Source organism: Tursiops truncatus, chromosome 5 (genome assembly GCF_011762595.2).
Source record: "Tursiops truncatus isolate mTurTru1 chromosome 5, mTurTru1.mat.Y, whole genome shotgun sequence".
Taxonomy (NCBI): domain Eukaryota; kingdom Metazoa; phylum Chordata; class Mammalia; order Artiodactyla; family Delphinidae; genus Tursiops; species Tursiops truncatus.
Window position 1 is genome coordinate 14,097,924 of NC_047038.1, and position 17,394 is coordinate 14,115,317.

General features: G+C 33.9%; 1 protein-coding gene across 5 annotated transcripts; it reads right to left on the reverse strand.

The window, feature by feature from the left end:
- Positions 1-262: 262 nt before the first annotated feature.
- On the reverse strand, positions 263-17,367 carry PLK4 (polo like kinase 4). Of its 5 annotated transcripts, none has more exons than XM_004325607.4 (16): positions 17,232-17,367; positions 16,470-16,565; positions 15,635-15,730; positions 15,439-15,553; positions 12,216-13,242; positions 11,394-11,500; positions 9,126-9,262; positions 8,164-8,268; positions 7,688-7,790; positions 6,339-6,488; positions 5,311-5,444; positions 5,124-5,215; positions 4,825-4,972; positions 3,892-4,032; positions 2,314-2,420; positions 263-905 (listed from the first exon to the last, which is right to left on the reverse strand). In XM_004325607.4, exons 1-16 carry the CDS (start codon positions 17,259-17,261, stop codon positions 803-805), a joined length of 2,691 nt encoding a protein of 896 aa, XP_004325655.1. In that variant the 5' UTR covers positions 17,262-17,367; the 3' UTR covers positions 263-802. The 5 variants fall into 5 exon arrangements, with proteins under 5 accessions (XP_004325655.1, XP_004325652.1, XP_019783462.1 ...); XM_004325604.4 differs by having other exon boundaries at positions 9,126-9,493; XM_019927903.3 differs by lacking the exon at positions 17,232-17,367 and adding an exon at positions 16,703-16,833 and having other exon boundaries at positions 9,126-9,493.
- Positions 17,368-17,394: the final 27 nt, after the last annotated feature.

Genomic DNA, 17,394 nt, shown 5'->3' on the forward strand with positions numbered 1-17,394 from the left:
GTGGCTTCTCTCGTTGCAGAGCACGGGCTCTAGGCGTGCAGGCTTCAGCAGTTGCAGCATGTGGGCTCAGTCGTTGTGGCTTGTGGGCTCTAGAGCGCAGGCTCAGTAGTTGTGATGAACGGGCTTAGTTGCTCTGCAGCATGTGGGATCTTCACGGACCAGGGATTGAACCCCATGTCCCCTGCATTGGCAGGTGGGTTCTTAACCACTGCACCACCAGGGAAGTCCCTAAATTAAGTATTTAATTAAATAAATCAAAAGATAAAGTAACACTGTATTTATTATTTTTTAATAAAATGCATTTTCAGAAATGTTTCATCACAAACTAGTGCTACAAAAATAAATATAAAACAAATATACATGTTTACATATGTTACTTGTAACATAAATACACATTATTTACATGTTCAAAATTCTGAAACTCCAGCATGTTTTGTCCATGATTCTTAACATGTCTAAGAAGTAGGGAAAAAAATAAAAGCACAAATATACCACACACCATTTATATTTTTGCTTTAAAAGATTGTTCAATACAAATATGTGAACACAGTAATTTTAGGAGTATATGTTCTAAGAGCAAAGTTAGGTGTCCTATTTTAGTCTACGACCACATTTTGTAAGTGACTCAAGTTTCATTCTGCTTTGTTCTCTCATTAGAATACATCTGTTATGGTATAGATTAAAATTCTCTTTTATAGAAGGGCTTTCTGAAGAAGTTTTTTAAAATGAAAAAAGTCACTTTACTTGAAAGCCAACAAAAACGTTATTTATTAAACATATATATATCTAAAAGGAGCTTTAATCAATGAAGACTAGGCGTTGAATTAGAAAACATCAAAAGGATGGAAGAAAGACACTGTAATTTCTGTCTGATGTATTCTGGTAATTTTTCATTTTCTCCATACCTAAGTGAAGCAAAAGAGAAAAAGATAAAATTATAACTTAGTCACCTGGTTTGTAAGAGTACCAAAAGTCACATTATATTTTTCAGTAATTCTTCAATGGCAAAGGCACTTCAGAGAGATCATACAAAATTATTAGATACTTAAATTAAGCATACTCAATTTGTTTCCTTATTTTTTAAAGATTTTTTTGATGTGGACCATTTTTTTTAAAGTCTTTATTGAATTTGCTACAACACTGCTTCTGTTTTATGTTTTTATTCTTTGGCTGCGAGGTATGTGAGATCCCAGCTCCCCGACCAGGGATTGAACCTACAGCCCCCTGCATTGGAAGGTGAAGTCTTAACCACTGGACCGCCAGGGAAGTCCCTGTTTCCTTTTAAAATAGACCAATTTCTAAATGTATTTAAATAATAAAAAGAAAATTAGGTCAAAAAACTTGAACAGACTTTATAATTTCAAAAGCAAGCTGAAAATCTGGATTCTTCATTCAATTGAAGACCCTAATTTAAAGAAAATACTAAGCTAAACACATTATAAATACATTTCTATTAAATATTAAAAATTTCCAAATGACCATATCAAGTAAAATCTGAACTTTTATCTTCTGAACATGGGTTCTACCCATTTTATATCTGTATCTTTCCACTTTCTGGATCATTTGAAAGAGTTGATTTAACAAAACCTCTCACTTTATGAGTTCTTTAAATGATGGTACTGCATATATACACACAAAAGCAGTTGGTAGATATCCACAAGTTATATTTGTACCAAGTATTTTCTCTACAATATGCACTTTTCATAAAGTAGCATGTTTGTACTGGTACTGTTGGCACCCTACCTCTTTTCAGTAGGTTATGGTTTGAAATGTGGAGACCAAACTACTGCTTATTGTTACTATTCCCAGATCCTCCTTGTTAGCATACTTATTAGCCTGGCATACATCCTCATTTAGAATGAATATATACATTCAAAAAAGTCTTTTAACATTAATCACTTTACATTAGATCAGGGGATACAGCCTTTCATTTGGGAAAAATAATCTGGTTACCTTTTAAAAGAAAGCTTCCTTGTTTCTATGTTCTTTTATGTAAATTTTCTAAGTATATTTGAACTTAGAAGTCCATTACTTATGAAAAGGGCCAACCTAGTTAGACTGAAGGAATAAGAAGGCTAAAGGAGTCTAACCACTTGGAGTGGATAATCCATACCAATTACCCTGCATTCCTGTAAACACTCATAAAATATGCATTAGACTATATGAGCTGCTATGAATATTTAACAGTTTAAATAATAATATGAACTTTGTCAACATGAAAATAGTAACTTTATTAAGTCATTTATTTCATCATATAGATAAAACAAAATTAGAGCAAAGAGCTGAATCTCAACCAGTATTTTAAGAACTTACCTAGTTGTTTGACCATCTGGAGATGTATAACTAATAGAAGACACTCCTGCTTGCACAACCAACTGGGACCCATCATTAAACTGAACCCACACAGCTCCACTAGTTAACTAGAAAAGTAATAAGCAAGCAAAATTACTACAGAGGATATGAACTTCTTAAAAGGTACTCATGTTTAAAAGGATTTTCATATAGTTTAAAAAGAAAACAAAACAACCCTTCAGGTAACTACAAATTTGGGGCTGTGATGGTAGTAACATTTGAGAATATTCATATCTTTTTCAGATTATTCCTTTAATGGATAGGGCATCATAAATTAAAATTATTCTACATAAATCCTGTTTCCCATTCATTTCCACTAGGCTATCTAAGCAACCTTTTTTTTTTTCCTTTCCCATAGTATTTCTAACCAAGAAGAGATTTAGGAAGTAACCAAGCAACACTTTCTTAAATTAGAATTTCCCTCTATTCTTTGTTCTTAGGCCAAAAGAATTTCTATTCTGCTTGAGAATGTTACATCTTTGCTTTTGAAATTGGTTTCTTTAGTCACTGATGTTTACAATGTGCCACTCCAAACAGAGTACAGAGAAGACATGGACACTGGAATCAAATAGACCTGGGTTTACATCCAGATTCTGCAAACTAGTAGGAATGTGCAAGTCAACCATACATTATGAGCCATAATTTTACTATCTATGAAAGGCGATAACATCAACTTTACTAGGTTTTATTTTGGGAAATGAGACAATGTATGTGGAAAACATGGTACCACATAGCATGTACTCAACAAATGCTGAGTTCCCTTCCCGATATTTCCTACCCCCCATAAAGGACTAGGCTATATTTTACTTCACTGGTAAGTAAAAATTACATGTGCTGTGCTCAAACATCTCCAAAGTTCAAGCTTTCAGAAAATATACAAATCTAAGTTTACACCTACATAAAATTCTTTAAGTTTGAAAGTCAATGTAGACCTAATTTTTAAATGCAAAAATTCTTTTCTGCCAAATAAAAATTACTCTATTAATATAGATTACAAATACTTTCTAAAACTTACGATGCCCTGGGCATTCTCAAATCCTAATGTTTAGCCATCATCATGACCTCTACTTTAAAAACAAATGGCAAGGGCTTCCCTGGTGGCGCAGTGGTTGAGAATCTGCCTGCCAATGCTGGGGACACGGGTTCGAGCCCTGGTCTGGGAACATCCCACATGCCGCGGAGCAACTAGGCCCGTGAGCCACAACTACTGAGCCTGTGCGTCTGGAGTCTGTGCTCCGCAACAAGAGAGGCCGCGATGGTGAGAGGCCCATGCATCGCGATGGAGGGTGGCCCCCGCTTGCCGCAACCAGAGAAAGCCCTCACACAGAAATGAAGACCCAACACAGCCAAAAATAAATAAATTAATTAAAAAAAAAAAATGGCAAGAATAGGTCACCTAGGCCCTAGCAGGCAATTTGTTATCAACAATATCTAGAGCTTTCCATCTGTATACAAATAAAAAAATGTGAAAATTATTAATGATATAATCAATGCAAAAAGTGTAAAAACTGTCTTGCAAAGAGAAATCTAACTTCTCACCTGTGTAGCCCAACCGACATTTTTCACAAAAACAGACTTGAAAAGTTGTGCTGATTTAGGGAGACAATCTTTTAGACTACTAGGAGAGCTGTTAGTTCCAGAAGCTGCACCTGCAAGGCCAAGTCCTTCATTTGTAACCATCTACAAATAATAAAAGAAAGAAAGATATTATTCCTTAGCATTCTAATAAGCCAACTTCAGCAAAACTAGATGATGACCAGATTTTCATTATCTTAAATTAATTTTTAAAGGACAAAATTAAAAAAAATACAATCACATTACAGAAAATTGGAAAAGTATAAAATAGGAAAAAAAATCACAGAACTACTGTTTTGATTTTGGTAGATTTCTTTTGTCTTTTTTTCCCAAGGTATAATTTTTCATAGCTTCAATTATAGTATGTATGTTTGTGTGTGTGAATACACACATACCCATATACACAAACAGAGATCTATTTCTTTAATCTTGCATTTTACTACATTGCTATATAGTTTTTATTAGCATGATAGTTCATTGAATAAAAATATAAGTTTGTTTAACCATGATTCTATCATGGATATTAAGGCAGTTAATGATATTTTACTAGCAAAAATAAAACTATATATGTTAATATATTTAGCTTTTTCCCAGAGGAGTCAGGTTAGGCCTTGCTGAGGTAATATTTAAACTGAGTCCTGAAAGATGAGAAAGAATTAGCCATTAAGAGGTTCAGGGAAAGAGTTCCAGGTCAAGTGAAGAGCATGTGAAAAGGCCCTGAGAGTTTGGCTTAATCAAAGAACTAGGCACAGAGAGTGTGGGGTAGGTAGCTCAGGATGAGACTGGAAAAGTAGGTAGGTGATAGTAAGGCCACAGTAGCGTGTTTTAGTTTGATATCAAGGACATTAGGCAATCATTGAAGAGTTTAAAGTACAGAAGTGACATATATTTACTTACAGAAGGATTAAGTATTGGTGCCTGTTTTGGAGAAGCTGCACTATTTATGATCATTCTATTCAGAGATGGTGTCTCTCTCATTGGGTAGTTTGGATCCACAGAAGGAGGAGGTGTTAAGGCCTTAGGTGAACTAGTACTACTAGGTTTTCTGAAGGAGAAAGATATGTCAAATACATTCTTTTAAAGCTTTCAATTTATAGAAAACAAAAGAATGTTCATAATGTAAACATTAAACTGTTTTTTCTAAAAAAACATTTCTACACATTTTAGCCATATTTAATAAATTTTCAAACATTTACCTTCCTACAATTATTGGGAAAAAGGGTGCACTTCCACTTTTCTTTTCTTCTTCTGAAATTATGGATTCCAGTGCTAAACAAATACGGTGGCCCTATTTCAAAAGAGTGCTTTCTGTCATTACTTCATCTATGTCATTTGTATTATTATTAATTGGTAAGAAAAAACCTACTAAAAGTCAGTACATACCTCATTAGCATGGTTCATATACATTTTTATTTCCTCTTTCAAGCTATTAACTTCACTTTCACCTTTTAAGGTGTAAGATTTGCCAGTCTTTTCGATCACCTGAATTAAATCTTCTGTTTTGTGTATCTTTGCTCCTTAAAAATTAAGCAGAAAACCCTTTATTATTTCTTTAAATATTACTAGATTTATATTCATTATCATACCCCAGTACATAATGACTCCCAGATCAAGGTAACATTTATATTCACTTATTGGCCATTAATAAAATGAGGCTCTCAAAGTAGTATTCAAAAAATAAAGGCCATTTTTCTTTTCCGCATATAACTGGCTTAAGTTTGATACTTTTATATTTTTAAAAAACCACTACTCTCATACAAAAACATAAGTGAAGGACAGCTATAATTATGTGTACTGTGTGAGTGCATGTACTATGTGTCCCTTAAAGGAGGAAACTTTACAAATTAAAAAGTAAACATCTTTATAGATTTAGAAAATAAAATTCTCTGGTTCAACCTTATCCTTTATTTATTATCCTAAAAATTTGGTATGTGTCCGTTTAAATTTCTAGTAAGAAACAGGATATTGTTTATTTCATGTTATTTTTTTATAATATCAATCAGAATGTTGTTAAACTGGAGCCAAAAGGGGAAAGAGAATTAATATACACATTAGAAAATAAATTGTTTACAAGCAAGTATATATAAATTTTGATTAACATTTGACATATAGTATAGTGTGCTGTGTAATTTTTATGTATGGATACACACACACACACACACACACCTTGCTGTGTTGGGGAGTTCCCTGGTGGTCTAGTGGTTAGGATTCAGAGCTTTCACTGCTGTGGCCTGGGTTCAATCCCTGGTCGGGGAACTGAGACCCCGCAAGCCATGCAGCGCAGCCATAAATAAAATAAATAAATAAATCTCATTGTGTTGAATTTACAACAAACAAAAAACCAAAAAACCCCACAACTACTAAGTTACAAACTAAAGGGAAAAAAATTACCATTTCTAAATGGCACTTACCATCATAAAACCAAACCTCAAAATCAGCACCAGGGGAATTCTCCATCAAAACACATTTAGCATATCTTGTAAAATAAGTGATTTTGGGAGATTTAGATCTTACAAGCTGCACAAATCTGGAAGCATATTGATATTTTCGCCAGTACTTTTCTAGGGAGAGAAAACAAAAAAGTTACCTAACATTAGGGAATAAAGTGTTGACATAAATTCCGTAACAGTCTAACATTTATTTCTACTCTTCCTCAAAAATTCAAGTCGAAAGTTAATACTCCCATTACCCAAAGTTAACAGTTCCATTACCCAAATAAAAATATTTTAGAGATGTAAGTCTACTATTTTAATGAAAACTAAAGACAGTATAATAAAATTCCTAAGAAGTATATAACAAAATCTGATGATTAGTATCATGATTATTTATTAAAGATTTTTTTGATGTGGACCATTTTTAAAGTCTTTATTGAATTCGTTGCAACATTGCTTCTGTTCTGTTTTGGTTTTTTGGCCATGAGGCATGTGAGATCTTAGCTCCTCGACCAGGGGATAGAACCCGCACCCCCTGCGTTGGAAGGTGAAGTCTTAACCACTGGACCACCAGGGAAGTCCCAGTCTCATGATTATTTTAAAAATCTCTTACTTTGAATCACTGACTCCTTGTTAAAAGTAAGATAATGACTCCAGGAAAGTTTTAATAAATGAAATGAAAAGAGTTCTACCTGAGATATCAGAACCAAATGACTTTAGGAAAAGAAATGTAGCACTTTTTATATTAGTAAAACATAGAGTAGTAAATTTTAGCAGTTCCCTGTAACTGGTCATTTATAATATTTGATAGTCTTGCTATGTGTCTTAATTTCTAACAGAGTTAGATTAGATAGGTTCTCTTATTTGCTTCTAAGTTACCTTAGGGAAGTCTTACTACTCAGTAGTTAATTTCCCAATTCATAATATCCAGAAGCTAAGCTAATTTAGTTAACCACAATTACAAGTGATCATTATGTAGCACAGTAATGATTTCAAAAGTCAAAAACCAGATACTTCATGTTGAATTTTTAACATGATTCTAGACAAATTGTAACTATACAAGTGTACAAATTATATTTGTGTGACACATGACTAATATTCTAGAGTTAGTTTTTACTTAAGTAAACAATAAAATACCATTATAACACAGAATATGACTAAATATTGGATTAGTAAGGTATAGCACATCTCACCAGATATAAAGTTATAAGAACATAACCTGCATCCCAACTGAAGCCAAAATATTTACAATTTATGATACCCACAGTATAGAGTTTATGTATATATAAATCCATTATCTAAATTTATTCCCTGGTAAATTTACATACCTGGTAAATTGTCAAAACTGTACCTACTGATGTTGTCAGTAGGTGAGGGCGGTCTATCTGCAAGAGGAAAACCTCTTCCGTCATTTGGATAATAAATAGTGATCTGGCAAAAAATTTTTAAGAATTCTGATTATATGCCATTAAGTTAGAGCACTATATTTTGTTACTAAAATTATAAAAAGAGCTCACATGTATATTATTTTTATTGAAAATGCTAAATATTCTCTAAAAGTAATTTTTTTGCTTTTTAAACTTAAGCCTAAACTTTAGATTTTGTTCCTGGTTATAATTATTTTTTACACCACACTAATTTATTTAAAGGTATGTAGTATACTATTTTAGTTTTTGAATTCCAGAGATACTATCATATCAGGAAAAGCGACTAAAAGTTGTTTTTTAAATATCATTATAGAACGAATGGAATGATAAATGCTTAAGTGATAAAGCTGCAAGATAATAAAGGAAATCCACATTACCATATTTCCATCACTAGATATATGAAGAACTTCTTTCACATATTCTTGAGATGCATACTCCTTTAGAAGCTCCACACATACCTCCTCTGAATCAAGTATGCTCACCTAAAAAAAAAAAAAAACTAAAATCAGTAACAATTCTCTTATTTACCAGAACAGTTCTGACATACATATTAGTTAAGAGAAAAGTACTTAACCATGGCAGAAACAAAAATTAAAGTAAAAATCAAATAGCCGCTTCACTGCAATTGTCTAGACCACAGGTGTATTTCAGCACAACTGTGAAACATAAGGAGCAAAGGAAAGAAGGTATAATGAATGAAGTGTGAAATGATAACCAGTGAACAGAAAGAAAGCAGAAGGTAGGGTGGAGAATTTAAGGGCTTGAAAAGACAATAGCACGCCAAATAAAGGCAAGACTGGGTGAAAGGGAAAACAGGGACAAACAGGATGAAGACAGAATTAAAAAATCAAAATCACCATTCCCAGTGCACACATGACATTAAAAAAAAATGCTGTACTTAATTTTGTGCATACTCCTTTTCTTTAAATAGTTTCAGATGTTAAAAAAAGTGATATTTTCTAGTTTATCTTTTTGAGACTAGATTAAATGTAGAAACAATGAAAACAAAAGCAAAAGATAGTATTAAATATTAACTTAGTTATTAGGATTGTGGATAATATTTAACACAGTATTTAGCCAGTATTACTTTTAAATGTTTTTCATTATCAATAATTTAAAATTCAAAAATTACTATCAATTCACCATTCTTAAAGTACCCAGAAGGAAACAATAGCTATTTTCCCATAAATACCCAGTCTCTTTTAAGTGAGTTTATCAAGTACGTATCAAAAATACAGGGACATTATAGGGAACTGAAAAGATATTATTATGTTTGATACCAGAAACCATATACTCAAGGAAAATATCATCCAGTGATTTAGAAAAATAATAGACATACCACAGCCTTCTTCGTTTTCTGTCTGATTGGTTTTAACCTGTAAGCAGTCAAAGGAGATGTAATGCTTCGTAATGTATGTTTCTGATACCCCAATAGTGGCTCCACACCCCTCGTCTTGCTTTGTTCGGAAGAAGGATCTAAGCCAAAAATAGATTCTTGTTGAATTATCTCAGGTTTACTGTGAAATGCAGTCATGTATTTCATGTTATTCAACTGTTTTGCAGAATGCGCATTATCAGAAGCATCAGGGCTCTTTTTGGCTCTTATATCAGTCCAGGCATTTCTTGTTGTGTCCTGCAAATCTGGATGGCCCTGGAAATCTCTGTTTGGGCTAATGCTGTTGCACTCAGTAGTTTCTCTTAAATGAGCTATAATATACATAGAATAAAGCAATTTAGTGAATAATTAAAAAGTCAAGTCTACACAAAACAATGTCATGCTGGTTACAATAGCATTCTTTTTTCCTGAGGAACAAAAGAAATCTAGTTTTAAAAAAAAGCTTGTAATTTTTCAGTTTAAGATACGGCATAAGGGAATTCCCTGGTGGTCTAGTGGTTAGGATTTGGCGCTTTCACTGCCAAGGGCCCAGGTTCAATCCCTGGTTGGGGAAATAAGATACCACAAGCTGCACGGCTCGGCCAAAAAAAAAAAACCAACAAAAAGATATGGCATAATAAAAGTGACTTTAAAAGGACAGTTTAAGCCAGACTGCAAAGGAATACCTTTAGTCTAAGACTAAGAAAGAAAAGATATTAATATGAAATTAATGTTTCAATCAAAGCAAAAACTAGTCACCTAGGGTCACTTACTAATACTAAAGCAACTGCCAATGCTGCAACAAATAATAGATTTGAGAGGAGTTCCCAGGTAATCATTCTACATAACATGTAAATTCACTCTCTTTAAGCTAAGGACTATTTCATCTTTACTTACAAAATATGCAACTAAAACCAAAACACTCTAAAATATATGAAATAGGTTTATTATTAATACTTAATATTATAAATGTATTTGTACCCACATTTCTAAAACAGTTCTTGAACTTTATCCATTTAAATTTTATATAGTTTTAGAGTTCACATGGGAACATTATTTTTTTTAAAGCCCTTAAAATGATTAGACTATATAAAACTTTGTAAGGCAATTTTTCTAATGCTAAACTATAAAAATCTATATCTCAGCTTTCCCCTTAAATGACTTTTAAGTGCCTCCCTCCATAATTCCCATTATGACAGAAAATATCCTACATCAAATAATATACTTTAAAATTGTAGCAGCACTACTAGAGTATTACAAACAAAGTTACTTCAGACATGTCCATGTTTACCAAATAAAAGTATCTATAAACACAATAGAAGGTTAAGTGCAAGATTAAGCACATGGCAGTTCTGTAGTTTTAAAAAACATAAACTTGAATTATCATCTTTAACAAGTACACATGAGAAGATTAATTCTCTTTTGGGCCCTTGAAAATAATATACATGAAAAAAATAGACTCTTGAGGTGACATAACTCTATGCTTAAATTACAGCCATATTACGCACTTGTCTGAGGTAACATGATACTTAGTAAAAAATTCTCTCCTCCTCTCCATGTTTCTTTTTTATTCTCTTTCTTCCATCATTATTTTCCAACCCACCTTCTGTGAATGTCATGTTCAATAATGAGAAATGTTTAACTTTCAAACTCTGTATCTATAAATAAAATAATGACTTGGATGAAAGCTGTTTAAAAATGTTTAGGTTTTAGTAGCTGTGTATTTTAGTGTATGTGAGGTCCCATTGGTACACTATGATGATCCACATCACCTTCTACTTAAAAATAAAGTCAACCATCTTTTGATTATTTTATAGGCACTGATAGTAGGTACTTATTACGAGAGGCTGCAAGAGCGGAGGGGTTAAGAGTAAAGTCTCTGAGCCAGACTGCTTGGGTTAGACTCCTCTCTCTTGTATTTATGGACAGTGCAGCTTGGCAAATTAACCTTTGCGTACTACTATTTCCTCATTTGTAAGACAGGGCTAATAACAGTATCTTCCTCATATGGTTTTTGTGAGAATTATTAATAAGTTAATAATATATGTTAAGCATTAAGGACAGTGGCTGATACAGTAAATACTCAAACTGTGTTAACAGTAATTATTACTATTATTGTAACAGTTTATTGAAAATGTACTATTTTCTTAAGAAAACCCAAATAGAAAACTGCAATGCTTGGTAAGTGGCCAAGTCATTAACTTTTTATTAAATAGTCCATTAAAAACTCACCATTTATTTGCAGATTCCCAAACCACTGTTGCACCATTTCAGTCTGAGCTGTCTGGTCTGGAAATGGAAAAGGAGTTTTTCCATTTTTTGGACAAAGATGATTGGAGCTAAACAAAGAAAAAAAATTTCCCATAAACTAATAAAAAATTAAAAGGTAGTAACCTTTTAACATAAAAAAACACTAAAAAAGGGAGCTCTCTTCTGATATGAATACCTAAAAATTTTTACATTAACTGTAGAACCCAACATTTGCATAACTAAATTGTGTCTATGAAGCTAAATTCCCATGCCAAAATGCCCATGGCACTGTGACATTTCTATATGGCTACTGTCCTCTTTTAATTTAAACATAAAAATCAAAGATCAGAAAAAGAAAAACACTAGTCACTAAAAACTTGCCTTCATGTGAGAAGCAGTCAATATGATTACTCATCACTTAGGGTCAACTTCTCTTTCTCTATTTGTGTGTGTGTGTGTGTGTACAGTTACTGTTAAGAGTACTTTAGGAATCAGACATGTTTAATATATGATACATCGCACTGGAGACCTGCTTCATATAAAATTTAAAATGACACTAGAAATTCCCAAGTATTAAACACATACTACAAATACATTCATGAGCACATATACTCATTTTAAGAGATTCTTAACCACAATTGAAAATCATCATTCTGATTCTCTTCCTATTAAAAAACAGAAGTCATAGTTAAAAGTGCCCCAGGAATATCTGACAAGGTAACCCTTAGTTAGATGCAGCTTCATGTTTGTGCTAATACAATGTTTATTGAAAAGTAAAATGCTTTTTGATAGAATTATTCTTACAGTGCTTGATTGTTATCAGGTCTTTCAAAAGATCCAGAACCATTGGATGTCTTTTCTTTAAAGAAGTGAAGAATATTAGCATTGCTGTTTGTGGATGAGTATCTTTCTTCATTTTCATCTACTCCTGATCTTTTGGATTTTGAAAGCATTTCTGCTGAGTAACATCGTTCCATTGGATACGTTTTCGCTCGCGACTGACTATTAGAGATGCCAGATCTATCAGAGGAATGGGCTCTACGAAGGTATCGAGAATGTGGCCTTTCTTCTGCCTCTTGGATTGCTCTTCCCCTTCCACTATTACTGGTTTCTTGTTCTTGATTTCCCCACTGAGTATAAAGGCTGCTTCCATCTCCTGAAGAAGAAAAATCACTTGAATTTTTATTCTTTGGAAATATAGTCATTTTATTTGGGAGTGGCTGGTCAATCAAAAGTCTTCTTCTGTCAAATAAACTACCACTCATACTGGTACTGGAAGAAGCCGTAATTGCAGTAGAAATTGTGGCATGTCCACTATCAATAGAGTCTTCTACAGTTCCTAAATCTTTACTTTTTGTTGAAGAATTTCGGGACATAAAAGGATGGTCTAATACTGAAGACAGACTTAAACGATCTGCTGGATTTCTACGAAGTAACTGGTGAATAAGGTCCTTGGCTTCTCTTGACAAAAAAGTTGGCATTTCATAATCTGCCAATACAACTTTATTTAACGTGTTCTTGATGGTGTCAGTGTCAAAAGGTGGTCTTCCAATAAGTAACGTATAAAACATACAGCCCAAGGACCAAATATCAGATTCAAGTCCATGTGCACTTCGAGTTGCAATTTCTGGGGAAATGTAATTAGGAGTTCCACATAAAGTATAGTGCTTTTCGTGTGGCATTTTCAATTGAGTGGCCAGCCCAAAATCAGCGATCTTGATGTTCATATTACGTGTAAGTAAGAGGTTAGAAAGTGTGAGGTCCCGGTGTAATATACCATGAGAATGGAGATACAGCATTCCTGTGATGATCTGGTGCATGAAGTGTCGAGCTATTAGAATGCAAAAATTAAAACTACAATTTAGAAAATCTGAAGATTCAGTATTTAGAATACATCATGAAACCCAAGTACATATGCCAGTATGACAATTAGTAAACTGGTTTGTAGCTTAGTTTTACCAGCCAAAATACCACTCTGATAATTTCATAATATTCTTTAATAATTCCTATTAAGACAACTAGGCACTCCTTTTAAACTCTGTCCTTTCCAACTAATGAGTTTTCTAAATACAGTTAAGGGAGGCTTAATTTTAATAGGAACTGGGAGTGACCAGAGTTAACTAGGGTAACCAGAAGTCCATAGAAAGAGAAAATATTTATAATTAAACAATTCATAAATAATTCAAATTGTAAAAAAGAGAAAAAAAGAAAAGCAAGCTGTATTTCCTTTGATGTCCTCCCAAACCCTCCTAAAAAGTAGTCACTATTAACAGTTTATATATATTCTTTTAAACTTTTCTTCCATGTGCTTATGTACACTTAAATCTATAGAAATACACTGTAATAAATGTTTTTAAAATATAAAAATGGTATAAAAATATAGTTTATTACTTTTTTTTTGCCACTTCACAATATTTCTTGGAGATATTTCTATGTCAGTACACATAGATCTCCATCTTGTTAAATTGCTATTGATTAATATTTGGGTCATTTCAAGATTATAAAAAAATACAACAATAAACATTCTTGTACATGCTTGTTTTCTTGTGCATATAAATGGGGTGCTTCATTATGGTAAATTCAAGAAGTAGAATCACTGGGTTCAAAGATAAAATTTAGTATTTTAATACCTTGCCAATCGCCCTTCAAAAGGCTGTTATTTTCAAGCATATCCTTGTTGAAATTAGGTAGTCTCAATCCAATGGGTAAAAAAATGGTACTCGTTATTTTAGTTGGCATTCTTATGATTACTACTGATTTTGAGCATCTTTTCGTATGTTTATTGGCCAATTATACTACTTCTTCTGTGAACAGTCTGCTTACATCCCCTGTCCATTTTCCTATACAATTATCTTTTCTTTTAAGGCATGCCTTATATTTGAAAATTAATTGGACAGCCATTTGTTATACAAATATTTTCTTCCTATCTTTAACTTTTAAATTTGTTGACAGTATCCTTTGTCATACACATTCTTAATTTTAATTAGTCAAATTGGTAATTCATTTCCTTCCTATCTTTTGCAAGTTGTCTTATTTAAGAAGGCCTTACTATTGTATTATGAAAAATGCAGTACTCATCATCAATATGTATATGAATTTATTTTCTTATTATGTATTATGTTCTTATTTTCAGTCTAAGGATATGAACATTTCCTTAACTCTTAACACATATGACCAAATTGTTTTCCAAATGGGTTAAATATAGATCAAATGGACAAAAAGCCTATCAGCAACCACCTTTCTTAGCTTTCAATCTTAGCCTGCAATGTCAGTTAGCAGGGTAAGATAATTTGAAAACAATCATTTGTGTGATGATATACGGACCTTACTTGATCCTGATCTGAACTGTAAAAAAAGTTACTTATAAGAAACTGGGGAAGCTGAAACTGACAATGTGTTTGACAGTAAGGAATTATTAGGTGTGATAGTGACTTTGTGCTTACGTTTTTTGTTTTTTTTTTAAAGTCTGCATTGTTTAAAGATAAAAAGATGTCTATGATTTGCTTCAATATACTCTGAGGAATTGGGGGAATAAGAAGGGTACAGATGAAACAATGAGTTGATAGTTTTGGAAGCTCAGTGGTAAGTTCATAGGGGCTCATTATATTACTGTCTCAACTTAAGTGTTTGACATTTTCTATAATAAATGGTTTCAACAGGTACTGTGTTTGACTTAGAAACTACTTTATAGTCATCAACAGCATCCTAAAAAGCTTTTTCTAAATTTGAAAAGATACACATTCAACTGTGACCAATGACTTAATTTAAAATGTTGTTTTGGCAAAAGATGGATAGCAAATTTCTTCTTCTACTTTATTTCTGTAATGCCTGAATTACTTACATGAATTAACAACTTTCTTAATTTGGGGGGGAAAAATCTCTTTTTATAGCCCAAAGTAATAATTGAAACAGTTTTACTAAATATTATAAAAAGTACATTCTTCAAAACTACAAAGAGTAAAATTTGTATTTTCCAAAACCAATTTTTTTTAAGAAAAATGAAAGAAAGAAAAGAAGCACAGCCTACCTTCATTTTCTGAGAATGGTTTTCTTCTGTTTTTTATATACCTGTTCATCTCTCCATTATGGCACATTTCTAATACTAGGTACACATAATTGTTATCTTCAAAATAGTTATACAGCTGAAATGTAAAAGGGCATAATAAATTATAATACAGAAAAATTCAATGCCCTTGGCCACTTCTATAAAATTTGTATCTTACCTCCAAGATAGAAGGATGTTTCAATTGGCAATGTATTTTCACCTCATTTTGGACTCTCTGTACCATTCCAGCTTTGTACATGGCTTTCTTATCTATCTAAAAATAACATGAGAGGTTTAAATGTTAATGATAAACTTTCAAATGTGAAGTTGTCATGTTAACTTTGAAAAGAGAAAGTATACTATAAAATATTCTGAAGTCCTTTTATCTTCTTTTTGAGATCAATTTATTTCGTTGTCTATTTTCCCCATGCACCTAGCAAAGTGCTTGACAGGGTGGACATTCAATAAACTTGCCCAATGCATTCTAATACACTCTACCAACTTAAAGAATTTAATAGCTCAACCATCATATCTATGATAATAACAACAAATAAAATTTAGCAAAGCTTTAAAACAAATCTTCCCTTTTCCTACTGGTTTAGGTGTTTCTTAATTTCCTTATGTTACTCCTATTAGACTGACTTCTAACAATCAAGAATAGTATTTTAGCTTTTTACAGTGTAATACAGAACTATGCACAGTGTATTCTTCTTATTATAAACAAATTATTATTTGTTCTTTGACTGCTACCAATTACTCTAAGTACATATAATTAGAACAGATACCAAATCTAATGAACATGAGTAAAGATAGAACACTTATTTAAGCATGGTTAAGGATCTCCTAAGAGATCCTTAAGTTTAACTGTTGGAACTACTGTCTTCTGCCTAAGCAATGGGTTTTTTACAGCATAAAGAAAAGGCTGGCAGGTAAGGAGTTTCTAACATCTCAAGTAGCAAACCTCTCTAGTTACTTGCAAAGCAGAAGTGAGAAACTGATTAACATATTCTTACCATTTTGATTGCAACTTCCAAACCAGTGTGAATGGACTCAGCTCTATAGACACCAGCAAATGATCCTTTACCAAGCAGATTTCCAACTTTAAAATCCTTAAAAGTTAAAATTAAAGAATATGTGTAATGATTTGCGACGCAGAAAGGAAGAAAAAATAGGAAGGGGCTGGAAAAAAGAGGCTAAAATGGATCGGGAGGAGAATTTGCATTCAAAATTCAAGCAGGTATCACACCTCGATACAGCAGGTGTCTGGGGTGGACAGCATGTTGACGCCTTGCGGGTCTCTGAGCTTCCAGGCTGGTCTCTGGATAGAGCACCCTAATGGTCTGGTTCCTCAGCCTCAGCGTAGCCTCAGCATCCTCGTCCCACCCCCAGCCTGCCCCCGAGAGCTAAGGCCCTGAACGGAATCCCGCCGCAACTCCCGCCGGAGGTAACCGCCATCCCCTTGGAGAAGGGGAAGACAGCCTTGCCCTGCTCTAGCGCGGCAGCTCCGGCGGGATCCCTGACAGGAAGCCGCGGTGTCTAGGGACAGAAGGGCGGGGCCGCGAGCAACACACCTGTCCCACCGCCCCCGCGTCTCAGAGGGGCGGGCCGCTCCGCCCTCAAACAGCCGGGCCCCCGGCGGTTGGGACCCTCCCAAAGCACTCCGGCGTCCAACCTGCAGCCGTTAGCTGCGCTCTATCCCCTTCCTGCCAGGGTCTCGACGAGTCCCGGCACTCCGACTCCCACCCGCCCTACTGGGGACTGCCGAGTCTTTTCACCTCGATCTTCTCCCCGATGCAGGTCGCCATATTTCCAGGCCGCGGTCCGTGCTCCCTGGATTAACTCCCTTTACGCAGTCCTTTCGAGGCAGCGCTCCAAGTAGGCAGCGTGTCTTGGCGTCCATCAGGCTCGGCTCTTTAGGCCGCCGCTCCCGGCGACGAC

What these genes read in the sequence shown, in the direction of transcription:
- PLK4 (XM_019927903.3), bottom strand. Translation starts at nt 16,735, where the DNA reads ATGCTGTCCACCCCAGACACCTGCTGTATCGAG. An exon ending in ATATGAACCATGCTAATGAG is followed by an intron (nt 5,216 to 5,310) that starts GTATGTACTGAC and finishes CTTTTGAAATAG; the next exon opens with GGCCACCGTATTTGTTTAGC. An exon ending in CCAGATGGTCAAACAACTAG is followed by an intron (nt 906 to 2,313) that starts GTAAGTTCTTAA and finishes TGCTTCACTTAG; the next exon opens with GTATGGAGAAAATGAAAAAT.